Source organism: Asterias rubens, chromosome 22 (assembly GCF_902459465.1).
Source record: "Asterias rubens chromosome 22, eAstRub1.3, whole genome shotgun sequence".
Classification (NCBI taxonomy): Eukaryota; Metazoa; Echinodermata; class Asteroidea; order Forcipulatida; family Asteriidae; genus Asterias; species Asterias rubens.
Window position 1 is genome coordinate 7,760,552 of NC_047083.1, and position 22,960 is coordinate 7,783,511.

The 22,960-nt window shown below is 38.9% G+C and overlaps 3 protein-coding genes across 5 annotated transcripts in view; 1 reads left to right on the top strand and 2 right to left on the bottom strand.

The window, feature by feature from the left end:
* The window catches only part of LOC117305043 (myelin regulatory factor-like protein), a 32,110-nt gene extending 31,239 nt beyond the window's left edge, over nt 1–871 (bottom strand). For both annotated transcript variants that reach the window (XM_033789749.1, XM_033789748.1), the window contains exon 1: nt 670–871. In XM_033789749.1, the coding sequence (XP_033645640.1) occupies nt 670–712 (43 nt within the window). In that variant the 5' untranslated portion in view covers nt 713–871. The remainder of the gene's footprint in view (nt 1–669) is intronic.
* Nucleotides 872–5,702: 4,831 nt separating this feature from the next.
* Nucleotides 5,703–7,542, bottom strand: LOC117305044 (NEDD8-conjugating enzyme ubc12-like). Its single transcript, XM_033789750.1, has 2 exons — nt 6,943–7,542; nt 5,703–6,379 (listed from the first exon to the last, which is right to left on the bottom strand). The coding sequence occupies exons 1-2, from the start codon at nt 7,150–7,152 to the stop codon at nt 5,873–5,875; spliced, it is 717 nt and encodes a 238-aa protein (XP_033645641.1). The 5' UTR covers nt 7,153–7,542; the 3' UTR covers nt 5,703–5,872.
* Nucleotides 7,543–7,853: 311 nt separating this feature from the next.
* On the top strand, nt 7,854–16,796 carry LOC117305347 (transcription initiation factor TFIID subunit 11-like). Of its 2 annotated transcripts, none has more exons than XM_033790213.1 (6): nt 7,854–7,903; nt 8,830–9,007; nt 11,870–12,197; nt 12,937–13,024; nt 13,460–13,556; nt 15,248–16,796. In XM_033790213.1, the coding sequence occupies exons 2-6, from the start codon at nt 8,854–8,856 to the stop codon at nt 15,376–15,378; spliced, it is 798 nt and encodes a 265-aa protein (XP_033646104.1). In that variant the 5' UTR covers nt 7,854–7,903; nt 8,830–8,853; the 3' UTR covers nt 15,379–16,796. The 2 variants fall into 2 exon arrangements, with proteins under 2 accessions (XP_033646104.1, XP_033646105.1); XM_033790214.1 differs by having other exon boundaries at nt 7,856–7,903; nt 8,808–9,007.
* Nucleotides 16,797–22,960: the final 6,164 nt, after the last annotated feature.

Consider the following 22,960-nt stretch of genomic DNA (forward strand, 5'->3'; position numbering starts at 1 on the left):
ATATAGTGAGGGACACTATGAATACATGAACAGAATTTCAGCTTCTCAAATCAGGTAAAAAATAAAGAAAATTGTAGTCAAACTTGTGTTCGCATAGTTAATTGCAAAAACCTTTATACCCAGGACGTCAGTGCAGTGGCACTGACTGACGTCCTACCGGGGCTAGGCTATCGGGTACTATCTATACAATCACGGGAAATTAGCCAGTTCATTTAGTAACTCACACACATGACACATTTGCCTTTTGAACGAACACTCAATAGAAATTCCATCTAATTATTGTGTTAACGACGAACGTCGTGTTTACACACCGTTCACAATCAGTCAGTGATTGTCATGTCCAGAGACCAGTCTCCTGACGATGACTAGAGCAAGCTAGTCGAAACGTTGAGACCAATTTCAGAACTGACTCCGCGGCAGTACAGTTAATTACGATTCTTCTATATAATTTTATAAGCTAAAGTAGTAGTCCAGTCTAATTTCTATACCATCCGCCCTGGTAATAGTTAAAAAGCAGGACAGTTCTTTTCAGAACTGAGAAGTCTCACGAACCTCCGATTATCTACTCCTCGGCAGTAGAATAAAGCAAGACAGTTCCCTAAGAACAACTCTACCTGGCAAGTAGATACACACCGCAAACCAAATATACAGAACTTTTTTACAACTTACCAAAAAACTGATGTAAAGCTTCGGCTTCTTCAAACACGTCCATCGGTAAGACATTCAAATGGATGTTCCCCTAACATACATGAACATTGGTCCTCAAACAGCAAAACAAATTTTAAACTAGGGACCACTACTTTACAGGATATACAGAAATCATTGTGACCGTTTTTTGGTTCAGATCCAATGTCGCATTCTCCAATCTCGGTCCGCCATATTGGAGTGGGCTTTTTTAGAGGTGTCCTATTTCATCCTAGACCAGACGACTGTTTAAATGCGCAGTGTGGACTAATGCGCAGTGTGATTCAATGGGAATCATGGGACTTTCTGAAGATGTTTTTCCAACTATTTCGGCGGCAGTACCCCTCTGCTCACACGAATGGATCCTGCAATGCAACTGGGGTCTTAGAGAAGGGATGGTGGATCTAAAAAAAGTTCAAAAATAGCACAATCCGTGGTCTACCTCCATGCTGCGTCGGGTCTCCCAAGTGACTAGGAATTTTCTTAATTGGACAAAACCTGGACTGCACAGGCCGACAAAAGGAACTATTTTGTATTCGGCGGATCATTTTTCTTATTTCTTGCTTTAATTTAATATCCCCAAAATAAACCAAAGGATAGATATTAGTTATGTATTTTTTTTCTTCTGTAGATTGTCACGGAGTCATACATGAGTTAATATTGGAGTATGGAGGTTTATTCCTCCATGATTGGAGTTTAGTCGGCAGAATTGTGGTTCCGATTGTGTTGGGGTTATGAAACAGTCGTAGATGTTTTGAAACGTGCCGATGACGTCTTCATCCATAAAACAACCTTGATCCTACCTCCATGATCCTACCATGGAGAGTGAAGCCGTGTCGTGCGTAGACTTGATTCAAGTCCCATTCTCGTGTGAGAGGTCCCTAAGCTATTACCTCAACTTATTATGAAACAACCCCGTAGCATACAGTACAGTGCGCGCTCGCCGTCAAAATGTGGTCCCGAGAATGGGACTTGACGAAGTCGTTTCTTACTCTGCACGTTGTTATTGGAAAATCTCCCCAAATGGGGAGATGTACAAAACAATGGGAGCGTTGAAGCGCTGCCCTGCTGGTAAAATATTCATTATACTCTGTGACATCACAGTATAGAAGACGTTGTAAGGCACGCGCGTCTACACGTACGCGGCACGTGGGTCGGGTAAACTCATTAGCAGGCAAGGGGGTGTCGGTGTCATAAGTCGTTTTATTGCACTTCCCAAAATTCAAATTTTGCAAACAAAACCGACCCCAAATGTATGTTACAACGTATTACTTAAATTCAAATGAGCATTTAGTGCTTTCTTTTTTTATAATTTATTGGTTATTAAAAAATGTATTTCAATCATCAACTAAGTACTTAACCCAAAAGTGACAAATGAACTAGTCTTCTTTTTGGGTGCGTTTGATTGGTCAAAACGTATCACGTAACAATGTTACATATTCATAAGTGAATATATTTACATACCAGGCGACTGCGACAGAGCATCACAAAACAGTAGTTTTCTGGGGATGGCACGGGATTGGGACTTGAGTCAAGTCTATGTCGTGCGGTGCTCCCGAGAAACTTTACATGTTCTGTCGAAAATTCCCTCATTAGTTTCGAACATATACTTTGCGTTAACAACATCTCATCTAAAAAAGATCAAACAATTTAAGTTTGATTTGAAGTTTTGAGTTTAATTGCTCCAATAACCATCAAAACAATGTGTTCGTAAACGTCACTGTGCGGTGTGAGGTGTCACAGGGGCGCGAAGTAACATTATGAGTCAAGAACACGAGGTTGTATATTTTACGCGCTGTCGCAGACTGCCGCAGACCCCCCCCCCCCCTCCGCAAACTGCGCAGTTCCGTGAAAAAGCGCGCCCTCTAGTGAAGGGGAAAACCTGAGCGTGTCGCTTCAAAAGTAACAACTCAACATTTTAGACATCAACATGTTTAACATTAGATGTTATTAAACTCAACAGATAATGTACTTTGAAAATTAAATAGTTTATAGTTTTATAAAAAAGACAAGGTCGACAAAAGAAATAATCCTATCAACATTTGTATTATTTCAGATCCATACTGTCTTTATAAATAATAGTCTCTCAAAAATACAAAAGGTATTACCCTTTGTTTTATTGAAAACAATAAACTGTACAATGCATCATTTGCCTCATAGAATTATTCTGTAATCATATTATATTAAAGGAACACCTTGCCTTGGATCGGTCGAGTTGGTCTTTGAAAAGCGTTTGTAACCGTTATACAAACATATGCCCACCCGAGTGAGCACCGCGGGGTCGACCCAGGGAAGCTAATCGAACGCACCCAATGTGAAATGATGTAGGTCAAAGGTGAATGTACGCGCCGGCAGGTCTCTGGCATTATTCATGAGCCTCGAAGTATGACGTCAGATGTTCAGGCTAAGGTTGGAGCAAAGAGCTAGGACTATTGTTGGATTTTTAAGTATGTAGACTAGCTAATGGTGCGTTCATTTAGCTTCCCAGGGTTGACCCCGCGGTGCTCACTCGGGTGAGCCCCCGACGCAAGAGCTAATCGCACGATCACTCATCCTGTCGTGGTGACGTCTTGCACCTCGGGCCAGCCCCAAGTGGCCAGTCCATAAGCAGGGCACTTTGGGCTGACCGGTGAGCCCCGGGAATGACGTCAAAGCTAATCGAATTTACTGGGGGCACACCGGGGTCGACCCAGGGAAGCTAATCGAACGCACCCTAAGAAGGTCGAAAGAAGGTTGATTCAAAAGAGGGCGCTATCAGAAGTGTACCACAGAGTTGCCCGTTTTGGGAGAGGTTGGGTTGTTACGACTCCCATTTTAGATCGATGATGCAATTTCAAAGTGTTAATGACTTTCAGGAATATTTATAACTTGATATTTTATAAATAGTTGAAAAATCGTCTAACTTTCCGTATGGCGCCACCACTTTTTCACTCATTTTTACAAAAAGGGATATCTCATTGAGGTAAATTAGATACTATATTTTTATATCAAATGAAAAAGTGATGGCCCCATAAGGAAACTTTTCCAAAAACCTAATAGCTTATAGTTTTACAAAACAAACAAGGTCGACAATACAAGTCATTTTTCACCCACATTTTAATATTATCAGATGCTCACTATTTCTACAAATATTTTCTCAAAAATACAAAAGTGAGATATAAGTAATTTCTCTTTGTTTCATGACGCCAATAAACTTTGTACAATGCATCATTTGCCTCATAAAATTGTTCTGTACTCATAAAATAATAATAAATCCTAAATAAATACCTTTGTGAACGTTTAAGTTGTGACTAAAATAAAGATCAGAAAGTCAAATTTAAACTTATGTTTCTTGGACTGCTGTCATTGTTTCTGGATTTTTATTTGAAATTAAAAAAAAATGTACTTTCAAATTTAAAGGCAGTGGACACTATTGGTAATTACTCAAAATAGTTGTTAGCATAAAGTTACTTGATAACAAGCAAAGAAGAGCTCTTGATAAAGTTACTTGATAACAAGCAAAGAAGAGCTGTTGATAATATAACACATTGTGAGAACGTAGTTTTGAGAAAGAAATAATTTTCCACGATTTTGATTTCGAGACCTCAGATTTAGAATTTGAGGTCTCGAAATCAAGCATCTGAAAGCACACAACTTTGTGTTCCATTGTTATCTCACAACTCTGACAACCAATTGAGTTCAAATTTCCACAGGTTTGTCATTTTGTGCATATGGTGAGATACACCAAGAGAGAAGACTGGTCTTTGACAATTACCACGGCACTGAACACCTATATTTAGTAATTGTCAACCACCAGTATTCTTACTACATGTAGTATCCCAACATACACATAAACTAATATTAAATCTGTGAAAATTTTGACTCAATTGGTCATCAAAGTTGCAAGAGAATAATGAAATGAAACACAATTAATTTTATGCTTTCAGGTATGCCAAAAAAGCTTTCAGGCCTTAAAGTCTTTTAATATCTATTTGAGTGATAATTAATAACCTTTTTATCAAAAGATATGTTACTTTAGAGGTGTTTCTCACAAGGTTTAATAATAATAATAATAATAAGACTTGTAATGCGCACATATCCACCCTGCTGGGTGTTCAAGGCGCAGTAAAACCAAAACCAAAACAAAAACAAAACACAAAGAAAAACAGACACAACAAAATTAGTCATTGAAAACCTGTGACATAAGATAAGTTTTGAGAAGAGACTTGAATTTTGCGGTACAAACACAAGATCGAAGATTAAGTGGTAGAGAGTTCCAGATGCGTGGCGCGGCTGAAGAAAAAGACCTGTCACCCCATGAGTGTCGAGACTTGGGTTCAATGAGGAGAAGCATGGAACTTGATCGAAGATTCCTTGATGGAGTGTAAACTTGAAGCAGTTCAGAAATATAGTGGGGAGCCTTGCCATTTAGAGCTTTGTGGACAATGAGCATCAGCTTGAAGATGATTCGTTGAGAGATAGGGAGCCAGTGTAGTTGTTTCAGAATGGGGGTGATAGAACAGGATTTTCTAGACAGTGTCACAATGCGGGCAGCAGTATTTTGGAGCCGTTGAAGTCGGGAAATCTGGTTGTTAGGTAGACTGTATAGAAGAGCATTGCCGTTGTCAGGTTTATACTATCGGCAGCTCTGTATTAATCATTAATACTGAGTAAGTTTTTATGCTAATTTTTTTTGGAGTGATTACCAACAGTGTGAAGTGCCTTTAAAGCTTACAACACTTGGCATTGCACAATAATTTAATACTGGGCATGAACTGATCAGGTTTAGCAAATTAAGCGAATAGATCCCACAAGACGTCATTTTCACAGGCGACTTGTTTTTGTTGTTGCTTTGAGCTGCGTCATGCACTCTTATTTCACTACGGAGCAAGGAATGAGGCTGCCATGTGCCAGGGGTCAATTTCACAAAGATAGTGCTAAATTAGGATTAATCCTATGACTCTTTAGGAGTTATTATTACATTTTTAAGGCCCGGTCGCACAGGCCTCGATAACAAGAACGACAACAAGGACATTAAAAATGCACGCCCTCGATTGGTTGAATGAGCGTGGGCGTATTCTGCGTGGAGTATTTCAACCAATAGAATGCATTCAATTTTTGTCATGAGTCATGATCGTTATCCTTTTCGTTATCGCTGCAGTGTGACTTGGCCTTTAGACTGGTCCTAAACCTCAAGATAAGACTAGTCTTAACTCTTAGTGAAATCCACACCTGCCCCCACCAAATCCCCGACTCCACCCTCCGACACTTCCATCTTCCTCCTCTCATTTTTATTCTTATTTGCTGAACCATCCAACTCCGAGGGTGCCATCGCTTCATCAACTCTCCCGCCGCTAGGCAGCTGGGGTTCATCAACATGTCCCTTAAGGATGTCCTTGACTCTGTTCTTCTCGAAATGATACCCTTCGACCATCCCGCCGTCAAGGGACATCCTGACGTTCTCGGCAAAATCCTGCGCATCCATCTCTGGGCTGAATAGAACACACAAAGGATCCTCCAGGTTGGGGTTGTGCATCAGGAAAAGGATTCCCTGTACGACGTCCTCCAAGGTCATATTAGATGACCAGTAGCCGTCGTCGAGTAAGTTCAGACAAATGTCGCCTTCACTGTCAATAGCGTCGATGTTTGGGTGGTAAACAAAAGTCCTGCAGTTCACATTTGGTGCTTGATTCGGATACTTGCTGTTGCAGGAAATCTGAAGAAGAAAAAAGGGAAAAAGTTTGTTAAAAAGATGAATAAAATTTGCGACAACTTATCTTGTAAGGATAACTTTAATGAAACATAAGAAGAAGTCTATCATGTCGTAAAAATGTTCCGACTGAAATGATAGTGCCATTTATTTTTGGAAACAATTCTTTGCAAATAAAATAAACTAGTGTAAAGGGACACATTTGCACTAACTCAATCCCGTTTGTTTTTCAAAGAATAATGAAACATCAGGCCATTAACTATTTTTTTTTAATAATGAAAAGAATAACAAATCATTGTAATTCCCAGGGTAGACCAGTCATTAAATGTACATAATTTCATACACCGTGTTATAAGCAACACATTTTATGATTTGGGAGCAAAGTTTCTACTTTAAAAAACACTGCTAAAAAATAGCTACCTTCATCAGGGTTGTTCATGAAAATAAAACACTTTTGCTTATGAATGTTTTTTACTACTGAGCACACAAAATTTGCTTACTGGAAAACAGATTTTTGAGGAAGAAAATAAATGGGCCATAATTGAGGCTCTATAGCTTTAGAAACTTACCGCGAATATAAATTCCCCATCTTTGTAGAGCCCAGTGTCTGGGACGACAGACACGACAATACCCTTCTTGAGGTCCGATTCATCCCAGCTGACGAGGCGAGCCTGGCCTCCAGACATGCCGGAGATATTCTTCACTAGACGGTGAAAGTCCTTGGCCAGACTACGGCTGGTCGCCGTGGTGGGTCGGTCTTTATTCCCGACAATCGCCATGATGAAAGTTTTTGTTAACGAACGTGGAGTTCAATTCAAGTCTCACTTGAATGATTTAATCAACGTTTTAAGCACATAAAACGTTGTGGAGAGCAACTTATATTTCGGCAGTGTTGAACTTGTTGTAGTTCAGCTTTTCGTCACTTCTTGTCAATAATTGTAAAAAGCCAGACTCGATTTCAATCATTCTCAAATTTTCCTAAGAACGTTCAGCCCATTTTGGGCGATTTTTCCTCACGTATTCACGGCATATTTTCACAGCAAGTTGTCCCAGGTTCCGGTGTAAGGCATGTTGGTTTGAAAAGGCTTGGTTGAGAAATGTCAGAGTCTTGCATCAGTCAAACATTTTATGCTCCTTCGTTCGGCTAAGATTGCGCCACCGGTGGCCAACATTTTTTTGTTTTTTGTTTACTGTTATTTTGAGCACGTGTGACATCATCGGTATTACATCATTCAAGGGATAAAAATAGAATAATCAACAAGTCATTATTTTAAAGTATAATATAAATGACTTTATTTGTAGTTATATTAAACTTTTATCATTTAAATAATTAAATATTTCTGCATAATATTTTTTAGTTAATAATTGCTAACAGTTTATTAATTAAACATTTCATTGGTTATCAAACACAACATAACTGTCGTACGAGGATGTGTGGGTGAGATGCCCAACCTTTGACCTCTTGTCAATAGTGATGCGTGTGTGATGTGATTGGGATGAAGTTGATGACATTATTTCTTTACGAAAAGGGTAAATTTCTTTGGTAATTACTAAAAATAAATACACTTTAGAGTGATGGATTTGTACATCTAACTGTAGGGTACTTTACCTTTTGGTATAGAATTTAATTAGTTACTCGTTTTTGTTGTTATTTACAATGAATTGAAACAAAAATACAATAAATAAAATACAAAACAACTTCACAATCACATACACACAACAACAACAAGCATTGACCATTGACAACTGTTCATGGTGTTGAAGTGTTACTGTTGTTGGTGTTACAGTCGTGATTATCGAGTTAGAAATTTTATTTTTGAAAGAGGTTTTTGCATGTAATTTTCAGCCACAAATGTGAATTATCGTTTTGTATACTGTGTCACAGTGACACTGACAGTGTCACAGTGACGGTGTCAGTGTGAAAACTGTTAATATTGGGGAAGTTTAAAAATGAGTACGGAAACCTAGACCCAGTTACTAGGGTGCTGTGTACTACTGTTTTTCAAAATTTGTCGTTATCGGTCGTATTGTCATCGGTCGTACCATGCCATGATGGAGGTAGCGGAATGAACCTCATACTATGATATGAGTCATAGTTCTACTAGTACCAGGAGTAGTGTCGTGTGCCCTTAACTAACTTGTTTGACTGATAATGACTAGCTTTGTAGTAACCCCAGTTACTTATTGAAAGGAAACTGAAGTTGTTGCTGGCTGAAGACCAAACAATTTTGAACTATATTACTATTGATGACCTTTAAAAAAAACGTATAGCGTTAATATCGGTTATTGAGGTCCGAAATGGTTGATTCCTACTTCTAACTAGAACTATATGAGGTTTGTTCTGCTATATTGGCTCCACATGGAGACGATAGCGGAACTTAGCCTCATAGTTCGAGGAGTATCACAAACCTTCATTCCTGTCATTTTTATGCAGATGTTATTTTGATCGAAAACAGATTTGTAGACACTAACTGCAAAGCATGGATGATGCTTCATATGTTAAAACGGAGGACCCGGATTCCGACCATGGAGCAAAGAGAATGTTAGACACGAGTGGTACCAGCGCAAGCGATGATTCCGCTGATGAGTTCAACAGTCCGCCTCCACATAAACGACCAAAGTTTGATAATTTCGGTAAGACAATGATGTCAAATTAACGAGTAAGTCACCCATGGTTACTGCTTGGATCACAATGAAGCAAAACTTGTCTTGTCCAAGCCAGTGAAGTGCACTGACTCAAGCTCTTGTTTTTCTGATACGTAGAGTGTGGGTTCGAGTGCGGGCTTGACACTTGTGTTCTTAGCAAGTCACTATACCATTATTGCTTACCGTTTTGTTGGATCGTTTATAAAGCCATAGGTCCTTTGCCTGGTGTAAGGCATGTAAAATAACCCATTACACTTGTCGTAAAGAGAACTGGCATGCCCAAGTGTTTCTGGCATCGTCCAGCAGCAATATGTGTCACCTCACCTTGAATCCCTTCCACAAGCTCCACCTGGTCCCAATTTCATAGAGCTGCTTAAGCACAAAAAGTAACCAAGCACAAAATAAATATGCTGGGTCATTCCGTGTCAAATCAACCAGTGGTCCCCAGGTGACCCTCTCAGATTTTGATGAAACTTCATCAGAATGATTGGATGTTGCAAAAATGAACACATACAAAAAAGCTAAGTCATATTCCATGTCGTTTTCGAGATATGACCGTTTGAAATTTGGCCGAGGCGGCCATTTTGTGCTCGCGCGAGACGCGAAAAGTGATTTTTGTGATAATTTCCGACTTTGAAAGCTCATAATTTAATTATTGTACCAGGTAGAGAGCTCAAATTCAGTATTCCATCTTACTTTTTTGCCAAATTTCATGAATCTGCACTCAATTTAAATGTATTTCCTTTAATTTTCTAGTTATGGTCACCCAAAGTAGGCACTTTAATCAGCCGAAAATGTTTTTTGTGATTTTTGGGGTCACCCTGTGCCCACATGAGGGGTCAAATAAATCCTATATTCCCTAGGTATTATCTATGGGTGCATGTTTATACCCATAAGCAATTATAAGCTCACCAATGCAATAATTTAGAAATAGCATGGGCCCAAAGTTGGTTCCAGCCAGAAAAAGGTCAAAAAGACCCCGCCCGTCTTGACCCCGGTTGACCCCGCGATCAATTGAAATGTTTTTTGAAATTGATACCAGTTAAACATATATATTATATCTACTTATACACCAATTTTCAGCTTTGGCACTCAACTCCTTCATGGTGTGGTGGCAATTTGAATATTATATGTTTTTGGCACATTTTAATGTAATATCATACAGTATACATGTACATGTACATTCATGTACACATGTACAATACATGGTAAATGTTTGAAGCTTGTGTAACTTATTTTTTTCTGGCTAGCAAAAAAGTAAGTTTATTTGTGTTATTGTTTTTAGAAATGGGTTGATGATGCATGTTTTTAACTGCAATAAATAATTTAAGGCAGGTACCACGAAGTGCTGCAAAATTCTCCCATAACACACAAAATATTGGAACCATACCCCAGTATGGAACCATACCCCAGTGTACCGTGTGTAGTTTCACTTGAAACATGGATCAAACCACACAATACAAATTAAATCTGCCAGTACTTAACACTAACTATCTGTCATATTCTTCTCTGGTTTAAACCCAACCCCAGTCCCCTTTGTTTCCTCCATGCTATGTTTATGCTGGTTAAACTTTCCAATCACATGGTCACTTCATTTGCATATTAAACGCTGGTATTACTTTCCATACACTACTTTTTTAGAACAATACTTCTCTAATGTGTATCACATGCAAACACTCATTTCTTAAACAAAATATGTACTTGTGTATCACGCAGACACCACAGATGCCAATGCGTTGATGTTACTTTTTGCTAGCCAGAAAAAATAAGTAACACAAGCTTCAAACATATATTACCATGTATTGTATGTGTACATGAATGTACATGTACATGTACACTGTATGATATTACATTAAAATGTGCCAAAAACATATAACATTCAAATTGCCACCACACCATGAAGGAGTTGAGTGCCAAAGCTGAAAATTGGTGTATAAGTAGATATAATATATATGTTTAACTGGTATCAATTTCAAAAAACATTTCAATTGATCGCGGGGTCAACCGGGGTCAAGACGGGCGGGGTCTTTTTGACCTTTTTCTGGCTGGAACCAACTTTGGGCCCATGCTATTTCTAAATTATTGCATTGGTGAGCTTATAATTGCTTATGGGTATAAACATGCACCCATAGATAATACCTAGGGAATATAGGATTTATTTGACCCCTCATGTGGGCACAGGGTGACCCCAAAAATCACAAAAAACATTTTTGGCTGATTAAAGTGCCTGTTTTAGGTGACCATAACTAGAAAATTAAAGGAGATACATCTAAATTGAGTGCAGATTCATGAAATTTGGCAAGAAGTAAGATGGAATACCAAATTTGAGCTCTCTACCTGGTACAACAATTAAATTATGAGCTTTCAAAGTCGGAAATTATCAAAAAAATCACTTTTCGCGTCCCGCGTGAGCACAAAATGGCCGCCTCGACCAAATTTCAATGGGTCATATCTCGAAAACGACATGGAGTATGACTTAGCTTTTTTGTATGTGTTCATTTGAGCCACACTCAATCATTCTGATGAAGTTTCATCAAAATCTGAGGGGGTCACCTGGGAACTTTTCTGAAAACTGGTTGATTTGACACGGAATGACCCTGCTTACAAGAAAATAAGGTTACCAGCCAACATACCATGTCACATGTATATTTATAACTGGTATCCCGTTTCTTTTTGCTTAGCAGAAATATTGTCAAGCAATAATTCCCACTTAAGCAACTCTATGAAATTGGTGCAAAGGAGTGTCATTTATGACAGGCATGGCGCACTATTAATGCACACTATAAGTATTGCAAATGTCTTGTCTGACACGGTTACTAATGTATCTTTTGACTTTTGGGTAAACAATAGGTAGTCCCGAACACCACAGTCTCCTGACTCCACTAGGCGACTTTACGAGTACCTCCATGGACAAAGCCAAATCTCTACCCCCTCCCGACCAAAGTGGGGCAAGCGAATCCACCCCGAGCACTAGCAGCTCAGCTGCACAAGGTGAATCCAAGCAGATCGAGACGGACGAGGCGAAGGGGCCAGACGAAGACCACAAGCTCAGCGAGGAGAATGTTGATGGGACGGGGGAGGAAGATAAGCCGAGAATGAGATTGGAACGGTCGCTGAGTGCAGCGGAAGAGGCAAAGCAGAAACAGCAGATAGAAGAAGAAATGAGGCAGAAAAAACAGTGAGTTATAAAATAGAAGATGTTTTAACATTTTCGGGAAGGGAACCTTGAAGGGTGCATTCTTAGCGCAGCGGAAGAGGCAAAGCAGGAAGAGCAGATAGAAGAAGAAATGAGGCAGAAGAAACAGTGAGTCAATAAGTAAAAGACGTTTGAACAATTTTGGGAGGGAAACCATATTTTTTTTAGGGATGCATTCTGAGCGAAGCGGAAGAGGCAAAGCAGAAAGAGCAAATAGAAGAAGAAATGAGGTAGAATAAACAGTGAGTTAGGGAACAAAAGATGTTTTAGCATTTTGGAGAAGGAACCATCTTTTTGGGGTGCCTTCTCCAGCTTTTTACATGTTCTTTGTATGCAGTGTTTTTTGAAAACTATAGGAACTAGAGAAACTAAAGGAACGGTCAGGTAAGGCATGTGTACATTTGTAAATCTCTCTTGAGTAGTGTTTGATCCTAGAAGAACGGTTGGTTGACAACTTAACTGGCATGGGAGTTTGACAACTCAGAGCATGAAACTGTGCTTAGCTTTCGTGCAGCACTAGTTTTTGAGAGGGCAAGAGCACCAAAGAATTTTCTCCTCGGTAAAGTGCACCCTATGAGGAAATTGTACATTTCAACTGCAGCATTTCAAGGGCACAGGTCAGTGACCAGGGGGCATGGAGGCAATCACCTTTGTTGACTCTAAGCAGGCCTTGTTGATTATAAGGAAAATAATAATTTAAAAAAATTGTGTTTTATTTCAGAATTTTAGTTGACTCTTTGTCTGAAGAACAGCTGAACCGTTATGAAGTATACAGAAGAGCCTCGTTCCCCAAGGCCGCTGTCAAAAGGGTAAGCACAAAAAAACTTGCTAAGCACAGAAAAATATTACTTAGCAGAAACTGGTTAACATCCACAAGTCCATAAAGTTGACATTGTTGTGACTGGTGCCCCACTCTTAATATATTGCCTGCAATATGATATCATGTGGCGATTGTATGTACACAGTCAACCATCCTACTGTCTGACCGATCAATATCATCCACTGTGGTCAATATGTTTCAATTGATGTTGTAGTCTGTATGTAATGCTTAAAATTACATTTGATACATTTGTTTGTTGTTGCCAGTATTGGAATAAAAAAGTCTAAACTAAAAAATAAAATAAAAAATATGATGTCATGTGGCGAATACATCTACACAGTACGCAGTCAACCCTCCTACTGTCTGACCATTCAGTATCATCCAATGTGACTTGATGTACTTTGTCTCTTTGTTTTTCTTCCAGTACATGCAGTCCATAACGGGATGTAGTGCCTCTCATAATGTGGTTATAGCAATGTCAGGAATAGCAAAAGTGTATGTTGGAGAAATAGTAGAGGAAGGTACATTTATTTTTTATTTTTTAATTTTTCATTTTGTTTTGTAACATTGAGTATTCTGAATGGCCCCTCAATTTGGGCTAAATTTTGATGAGGTGTTTAACCTACAAATTAACCAAGCTTGGAAGCATACTGATAAGCAAAATAGGTTATCGTCAGAATAAAACACATAAAATGTAATTTTAATCTTAAAAAGTTGAAAGTAACATCTTAATTATTGATCAGTTACATGTACGTTGGGGTGTCGTGGCCAAGTGGATAAGAGCACCAAACTCAAGCTCTGGTGTTTCTGTTCAGCTGAGTGTGGGTTCGAGTCCCAATCAGGACACTTGCGCTGGAATCTCAAGTAATTAAATTTTGTTTGTCTGACCCATAGAGCTATATATATAGACTAGAGCGCTAACTTGCTCTGCGTTTTGAAGCCACCCTGGGCGCAGACATGTTTGATGTGTTGCGTGACTACGGAATGATTTTAATTTTGAAGAACACACATTGCCGCGATTTTTTTACATTCGGTGTGTGCACTTACGTACGCGACTGCCCATTTGCGTACGTCCGCGCTACGAAAACCATAAGTTCGACTTGATTGACGTACTAAAAAAAGTATACGCGCCTTTTAAACATGACGCACATGACGCTCGCAGTTTGTACGCTCATCAGCCGATTGTGCGTTCACATTTGCTGCATTTTTGGGTTCGTAACATAATAAAGAACAAACGCACTATCATGCAAATAGCCGTACAATTGCCGTACAAAATTTCAAGCTTTTGTATTGGTTTGTACATAAACATGGATGCGCCCATACAGCTTCAAAACCTTAGTGCGTGTACAACGGGGTGTTAGCGCTCTAGTCAATATATATAGCTCTATGGTCTGACCTTGTCAGTAAAGCTGTGTCTTGTACATACACAGGAAATTATGTTATTATATCTGTTCAAGATGTACATTCTTACACATTTCTTATACCTGTGCTTGTATTAAGGGAATCAATGTGTGGTGAAGAGGTTTTAAACTAGTGGTTTAATCCCAACGAGGCCTGATTCTTGATATTTTTACCGAGACGAAGTCGAGGTAAATTATCAAGTACCAGGCCTCGGCGGGTTTAAACCACTAGTTGAAAACCGATTCAACACACTTTGATTCCCATTCATAAATACCTTTTCGGTCGAAAACATCAACACTTTTTGGTCAAAAAGTAAAATAAATGCAAAAGTTATAATTGTTCAATGATTTCTTTAAACACAACACCCCTCCAGCTATGAAATGGTAAGGCCCTCGGCCCGATCGAGTAAACAACTCCTTATAAGGCAATGCTGTGCGCATATCGTGTGATGTGGCACAACTGTTTCAGCCGTTGCTCTTGACCAATAGGAATGAAGAAACTGTCTTAAGCACAGGTGGTGCAAGCTCGCGTGTCACGCCCATGTTCAAACACTTCTTACTGGTTATAAACAAAGATTTATACACAACCACGTGATGCGCTCTCCACCAATACGAATAGCGAAACCGTCTGAGGTATTTATGAATAAACAATTCAAGTATCTCTATGTAGAAAATCAAAAATTTTCAATGAAGCTTTTAGAGGGAAGGAAGAAGGTATTGAAAAATGTACGGTTTGTATGCTTGAGAAAATATTGATAATTGCGAACGACCCCTTATGCGTTTCTCCTTCATTTTCAATTCGTTTCATACAGCGCTGGACATTCTTGAGAGATGGGGTGACACTGGACCCTTACAACCAAAACATATCCGGGAAGCCGTTCGCAAACTCAAGGCGCAGGACAAAATGACGTCATCCAAACTGCGTAAACCACTCTTTAGTTAGCAGAGGAGTAAACAGGACTTAAGACCCAGGTTAGCATGATGTCATCCAAACAGCGCAAACCACTCCTTAGGTAGCAGAGGAGTAAAGGTGGATATAAGACCCAGGACAACATGACGTCATCCAAACAGCGCAAACCACTCTTTGAGTAGCAGAGGAGTAAATGTGGATATAAGACCCAGGACAACATGACGTCATCCAAACAGCGCAAACCACTCTTTGAGTAGCAGAGGAGTAAATGTGGATATAAGACCCAGGACAACATGACGTCATCCAAACAGCGTAAACCACTCTTTAGGTAGCAGAGGAGTAGACAGGACTTAAGACCCAGGTTAGCATGATGTCATCCAAACAGCGCAAACCACTCTTTGAGTAGCAGAGGAGTAAATGTGGATATAAGACCCAGGACAACATGATGTCATCCAAACAGCGCAAACCACTCTTTGAGTAGCAGAGGAGTAAATGTGGATATAAGACCCAGGACAACATGACGTCATCCAAACAGCGCAAACCACTCTTTAGGTAGCACTACTTTAGGCTGGCTACTTTGTTGAAAAGCATATCTCTAATGAGAGAGACGGACTTGTGGTATAGTTGGTGGCAAAGAATCTAACAGATCCTGTGGCATGTCGTGGTTAAGAGCACCGGACTCAGCCCTGGTGTTTCTGATCAGCAGAGTGTGGGTTCGAGTCCCAGTCAGGACATTTGTCCTTAAAAGCAAAACACTTAACCACGATGCTTCGTCCTTTGGATGGGGCGTAAAGCTGTTGTGGTCCCTTGAGCTGCGTAACACACTTATAATAACCCAGTGCACTTATCGTAAAGACAAGGGGTTCGCCCTGGTGTTCCTGGTTTGATTGGCTGGTTTTGATATTGCGCCACAACACCTTGGTCTAAGTGGATGGTATATCAAACAAATGATTAATGTTTTGAGAGTTCAGAGAATATTTTCACACATTGATAGATGGAATGTTCCTTTTATCTTCCGCTTAGCCCTGATGAATAGAACTTTTTATCCCCAAGGCACTCATAAGAGTGAATTTTTGGTATGATACATCAGAGGACTATAGCAGGCCTAATACTTCACAGAGGTAACAAAGTCGATGGCCTCAATGCCCCAATTGGTCAATGCCTTCATGCCCTTGAAATGCTCCAGTAGAAATGTACAATTTTGTCATAGGATGCCCTTTACAAAGGAGTAAATGCCTTGGTGCCCTTGTTTTTTCAAATTGGCATGTTATAGACAAAAGTTTACAGGTGGTAAGTAGTCTTGAAATCAAGTCGGTAATTGTTAAGCCACTGTAGCTCTGGGGACGGTACACTCATCCTCGATCCAAGTATGTGTGCGAGTAAGCTTGGGCGATATCGATTTATTTTATTCACGATATATCACCGACAATATATTGCAATATTCGATATAATCGCGATTAATGAAATTTGACATCAATTTTTAAAACTCCGAGTGAAAGTTGTAGAAGAGACAGTCCTAGCATAAGAGAGGTGTTCTAATGACCTATTCTTCTGGTTTTACTCCAAACCTATGGGGTGCAAGATGTCTCAGCTAGCAAATACATCGCGATATTTAATCGATATATCGCGATTATCACGATATATCGCGATATATCGATATTTCGATTAAAACCAAATCCATCCGATATCGAAATCGTGTCCAAATTAATCTCGCGATATTCGATAATATCGTGATATCGCCCAAGCTTATGTGCGAGTCAGTGGCAGTTAGCTGCCCTGCGCTAACTTTCCATGTGTATAATAGCAATGTGACTGTTGCATGAATGGAAGAATGTGTGTTAGTAACAAATAGGCAGTGCCTAACGACTTGTCATCAAGTCTAGGTGGTAAGGAAAACAATTTCAGACATTAATTTAGTCCAGTTTTCTCAGATCCACATTTGCATTTATTTACTCTTCAGGATTTAACTACAGTGATTGTCAACGTTTCAGTAACCATTCTCTACCAAAGAGTTATATAAGAACTAGAGGGCGTACTGGTGATGCTGCTTGCACAAACGCGCAAGACCGCAAGCAGACATGCGCGCCATTCTGTACGCGCGTTGAATATATGAAGTGCACGTTGGAGTCTGGTTTATTGAACGCTACACGATACTGTTTTGTCAACTTACAAAATGGCCGCACAATACACGCTGTGCGATGCTGTTTTTTCAACTTAGAAAATGGCTGCATGCGCGCATACCGGACCGCATAAATTGCCCAGTGCGCCCTCTGGTTCTTATATATAACTCTATGTTCTCTAATCACATTTACATCTGACATACAAAGTACTCTCTTTTGAGTGGCTCACAAGTCGATACATACTCATTAAGTTCATACATATTCATTTAAAAAAAACAAGACTCTGAAAGCTAATTGGCCGACTAGGCAACATGTAGCACAAGTATGATGACTCGTGTTATAGCTATGTTCACTGTCATAAAACCTAATGAGCTCAAATCAAATCTTGCTTAGATGCAGCAGGTTACCAACCAAATGCAATGTACAAGTCAATACTGGTTCCCTGCTACTTTTGCTAAGCAAAATAACTTCTGCTTAAAACAGTTGTGTGAGTAACTAATGCATTTACATGATTTTGCATATATTTGCATTTACAGTGAAACTCAAAAGGAAGATGGAACATTTAGATTTTGAAACATGGACTGTAAATAAAGACTTTTTTGTCTGGTTTTTTTTATAGATTTCATGAATAAAGTATACTATGAAACAGAACATGTGTCTTGTGTTTACAAACTATTATGTCTTGATTTTGATTTAACATAAAACTATTTTTGCTCTCTTAAAAAGTGCAAGATCCAAGACTGCCCAATAAGAACAGAGGTTGTATTCTTGTAGTAAATTTGTTGCATGAGAAAAGGTAACTTTCACAAGAAAGTAACAAGTTTAGAGGGGGGCATCGTACGTGAACTAAACCTGGTCAATTGTTATTCAAACTGATCGATAAAAATCTTCATACTGAATACTTATAATGAGTTTGGGCATTTATAAATGTAGGTCATTAACAATGAATTTAAAGTGCAGCATATTTATGCATTAAAGGAACACGTTGCTTTGGATCGGTCGAGTTGGACTTTGAAAAGTGTCCTGTGACCGTTTGTTATAAAATTGATATGGTTAGAAAGATGTTGTAAAAGTAGAATACAATGATCTACACAAATATGCCTCGAAATTGCGTGGTTTTCCTTTTACCTCGTCGACAAACACGCTCGGCCATTTATGGGAGTCAAATTTTTCTAGTTGGCTACCAAAACACAAAGGTTTTGCCCAGCGGTTTGCCCGGCGGCATGCGCGCGAATCATGTTATGGTTTTCGAGTGGCGTGAGAGGTCACATCGTCTATACGCGAAATCATGTTATGGTTTTTGAGTGACGTGAGAGGTCACATTGTCTATACGCGAAATCATGTTAGGGTTTTCGAGTGACGTGAGAGGTCACGTCTATACCCAAAACTGAACAGAACACTTGTTTCATCCGACTTTTAGAACAGGACTTGAACATGACAGTGCTCTACAAACTAAGCTATCGTTATTTAGTCAGTTCTTCTTTGTTCAACCCAAAACTATTTAATTTATTCCCTAGTCAGTTTGACTTGCGGTTTATTGCCTTTTTTTTTAAGAAAGGGAATAAAATATTCAATATTCAAAATTCTTTGTGTATTTGAATGAGATCTGATGCCATTTAAACAAAATCACAAAAGAAAACCCCAAATACAGTCCTTTGATTTGTTCCTTCTTTAGGAAAGAAATTCAATACATAAAATAACTCAGAAGATTTGGTCATGTTTTCTTCTGGTTATTGCAGCCATGTACCATAAAATTACTCCAGCCAAATCCAAACAAAAAATACATTGGTTTAGTAAGAGGTAATGATGACATAAAATAAAGGTACTTTCTTTAAATACATAACCAATGGAATGTTCTTAGTTGATGAGCATATAATCTTAAATCGTCGGCTAAAACCTTAAAGAGCCTCCTTAACGAGTTCAAGTAATAAATATCCAACTGGAAAACTAAAATAAATACTTTTCTTACTTGGTCCCAGTGTTTTCATATCTTTACTTTAAATAATTATGATATATTTTGCTAAAACAATAAAACCTGCATCAATTATGACATTTACAGATAACTTTCAAGAATGGCAGCTATTTTTGTTTAAAGGGATACGTTGCCTTGGATCGGGCGAATTGGTCTATGAAAAGCGTTCAAAACCGTTTAAAATGCACATGGTTAGATGATCCACACAAATATGCCTAAAAATTGCATGGTTTTCCTTATACCTGAACTAACACGCCACGCCACGCCATTTTGTGAAGTCAAGTTTTTGTATCTGTCGGTGAAAAGGTGACGGGCACATTCCTTCCTTGATACACTAGACTTGTGGACAAGTAGTTAAAAATTACTGTCACGGTGATAGCACTACGCGGGAATACCGCGGGAATATTCGGAATATTCCAAATATTCCCGCGGAGACTACTGGCACCGCGTGGCTACTGCTTTCACGACTACAGTCCCATTTTAGTTATAATGGGGAGTAGAAGTCGGCAACCAGCAGTTCACGCGAGAGCATTGATCACACGAGAGCACCGCTACAACTCGACTATCTCACTGTGGCAGACCATTAATAATGACTTGTTCACAAGTGTATGAAATACCTGCTGGAGTGCATATTTCAGGAAATTAAAATACGCAAAGATTTACAAAATCTACTCTTTTCCCTATGGCATTATTTAAACACAACATTCAATTCCTCATCATCAGAGGAACGCTATCCGAACATAAATATAGAACTCTTAACATTTTAATTTTTTTATATAATATAATAATAATATAATGTTTATAATATATTTTGACTGTACATGCACGTTAATTAATTCTTTGTTAATGATTAAACTAAAATACTCTAATGAAATATCTGTTTGGACATGTGGTCAAACAGTAGCTGTACTTAAATATTTTACACATATTATTAAAATAAAATCTTTCATTGTCGTCATCGTGAGACTGAGACAATAGAGGGCAGCAAACATATCAGGTAATTTGTCAATCTTTTTTATCAGCCGTGGCTTCAGCTCTGCCTCGCCCGGCCTGGAATTTCATTGAACCACGGAGGCCATTGCCTCTGTTGCCCTGGTCTTGGCCTTAGTGCCCCTTTAAAAGTTTCCCATAGACTTTAAAGCCATTGGACACTTTCGGTAAACAGTATTGTCCAAGGCCCTAACTTTGTGTATCACAACTTATATATAAAATAACAAACCTGTGAAAATTTAGGCTCAATCGGTCATTGGGGTCGGGAGAAAACCCACCCTTGTTTCCGCATGTTTCGCCGTGTCATGACATGTGTTTAAAATAAATCCAAAATTCTCGATATCGAGAATTGATACTGTTTTATTGTTTTAATGTTTTCTCAAAAAGTAAAGCATTTCATTGAATAATATTTCAAGAGAAGTCTTTCACCATTACCTTCTGTAAACCCTGTAAGTTATTTGTAAATCTGTGAACTTTTAACTTTTTTTCTGTACCGAAAGTGTCCAATGGCTTTAAAGGCAGTGGACACTGTTGGTAATTACTCAAAATAATTAATAGCATAAACATGATAAAACATTACTTTGTAATGAGTAATGGGGAGAGGTTGATAATATAAAACATAGTGAGAAACGGCTCCCACTGAAGTGCCATAGTTTTCAAGAAAGAAGTAATTTTCCACGAATTTGATTTCGAGACCTCAGATGTAGAATTTGAGGTCTCGAAATCGAGCATCTAAACGCACACATTTTCGTTTGACAAGGGTGATTTTTCTTCATTATTTTCTCGCAACTTCGACGACTAATTGAGCTCAAATTTACACAGGTTTGTTATTTTATGTATATGTTGAGATATACCAAGTGAGAACACTCAGACTGGTCTTTGACAATTACCAATAGTGTCCACTGTCAAGATTTTCTAATGCAAGTGCCCTTTTCAAAATGAAAATGGCCTTGCCCTTTCACAGGTGAAATTACAGGTCTGCTACCTCAGGCTATGTCTGACTTTTCGAGGATAGAGAAAGAAAAATACAGAAAAAAAACTTATCAGAATTTTTTCCCAATCAGCTTTGGTTCTCTAAACACGTTGGCAACACCTTTTTCAAAACAACAATTAAACAATTGAATAATATTAATAAAAAACAGTTGTCATTAGTTATAAAATACAATTTATAATGCAGCATCATCAACAATAAACTTACTGCAAAATTCAGGTAAATGAATATGTCAATTATCTAAATGCAAAGGAATGCAGAGTACAGTTTTTAAGAGGGAGTTGTAATCAAACTTTAAAATCGTCCATTGCCCATGTTCATCAACCTGCTCACCCAATAAGCAAATGTTTATATTTGGCACAGTTAACACCTATGTTCCAACACCCCTTTTCCGACACCCGTATGTTCCAACACCCCTATGTTCTGACGACCCAATGTTCCGACACCCCTGTATTTCTGACACCCCTTTGCTCCGACACTCCGCCCCATCATCGCGTATTGACCAATCACATCGCAACGAAGGTCGGACAAATAAAGTCTGTGCAGGAAGGCATTTGAGAGGCTCACGTGTTCTTGCTCACACGTGCGGCGAGGCCGGAGCCTAAAGGATCGGTCTATTGAAGATACAAAACTAGTTTCTATGAAAAGCCAGTTCGTTTCTTATTGGACGAGAGTGTTCACTCACGTGTTCTTCCTCATACGTGCGTCGTGGCCGGAGCCTAAAGGATCGGTCTTTTGAATATTAGATACAAAACTAGTTTCTATGATAAGCCAGTTCGTTTCTTATTGGACGAGAGTGTTGTAAATCTACAATGAATCACTCCTGTGTTCTTCCTCACACGTGCGGCGAGGCCGGAGCCTAAAGGATCGGTCTATTGAAGATACAAAACTAGTTTCTATGATAAGCCAGTTCGTTTCTTATTGGACGAGAGTGTTGTAAATCTACAATGAATCACTCCTGTGTTCTTCCTCATACGTGCGGCGAGGCCGGAGCCTAAAGGATCGGTCTATTGAAGATACAAAACTAGTTTCTATGAAAAGCCAGTTCGTTTCTTATTGGACGAGAGTGTTGTAAATCTACATCAACATGAGTGAGCACACTATGCCTATTGGCTAATGGAATCAGAAAGACAGGCCCATTGGCTGAGGCCCTTTTTCATCATATCCCTCATTTACATAAATTAGCATAAATTATACATGTAATTCTATGTTATATATTCCATCCAAGTCATCTAAAAACCACCTCGAGTAGTAGCCAAATTCTCAAAAACTTATTACAATGCACAAGTAATTCCAAATGTGTAACTTTTGTTGCCCAAATTAGTATATTTGTACATGAAAAAATCATACCCGAAGTATGATAAACTTTTTGCAAGTCCTTTTACAGTAGATTGGTCATGATATTTGGTTCTGTATTTTTAAAAGCAATGCAGTTTTGTTCTTGTAGTAACGGTACCCAGCTTTAGGGGAAACATTTTGAATGGCACCACGGTTGATGGCTCTGCCTACTGCCAAATTCTGCGCTTACGATCGCCATTCTCT

Excerpts from the sequence above, each read along its gene's own strand:
- LOC117305347 (XM_033790213.1), top strand. The coding sequence starts at position 8,854 with ATGGATGATGCTTCATATGTTAAAACGGAGGACCCGGATTCCGACCAT. Across the intron at positions 9,008-11,869 it reads ACCAAAGTTTGATAATTTCG|GTAGTCCCGAACACCACAGT; the intron begins GTAAGACAATGA and ends GGTAAACAATAG. Across the intron at positions 13,025-13,459 it reads CCAAGGCCGCTGTCAAAAGG|TACATGCAGTCCATAACGGG; the intron begins GTAAGCACAAAA and ends TTTTTCTTCCAG.
- LOC117305044 (XM_033789750.1), bottom strand. The coding sequence starts at position 7,152 with ATGGCGATTGTCGGGAATAAAGACCGACCCACCACGGCGACCAGCCGT. Across the intron at positions 6,380-6,942 it reads ATGGGGAATTTATATTCGCG|ATTTCCTGCAACAGCAAGTA; the intron begins GTAAGTTTCTAA and ends TTTCTTCTTCAG.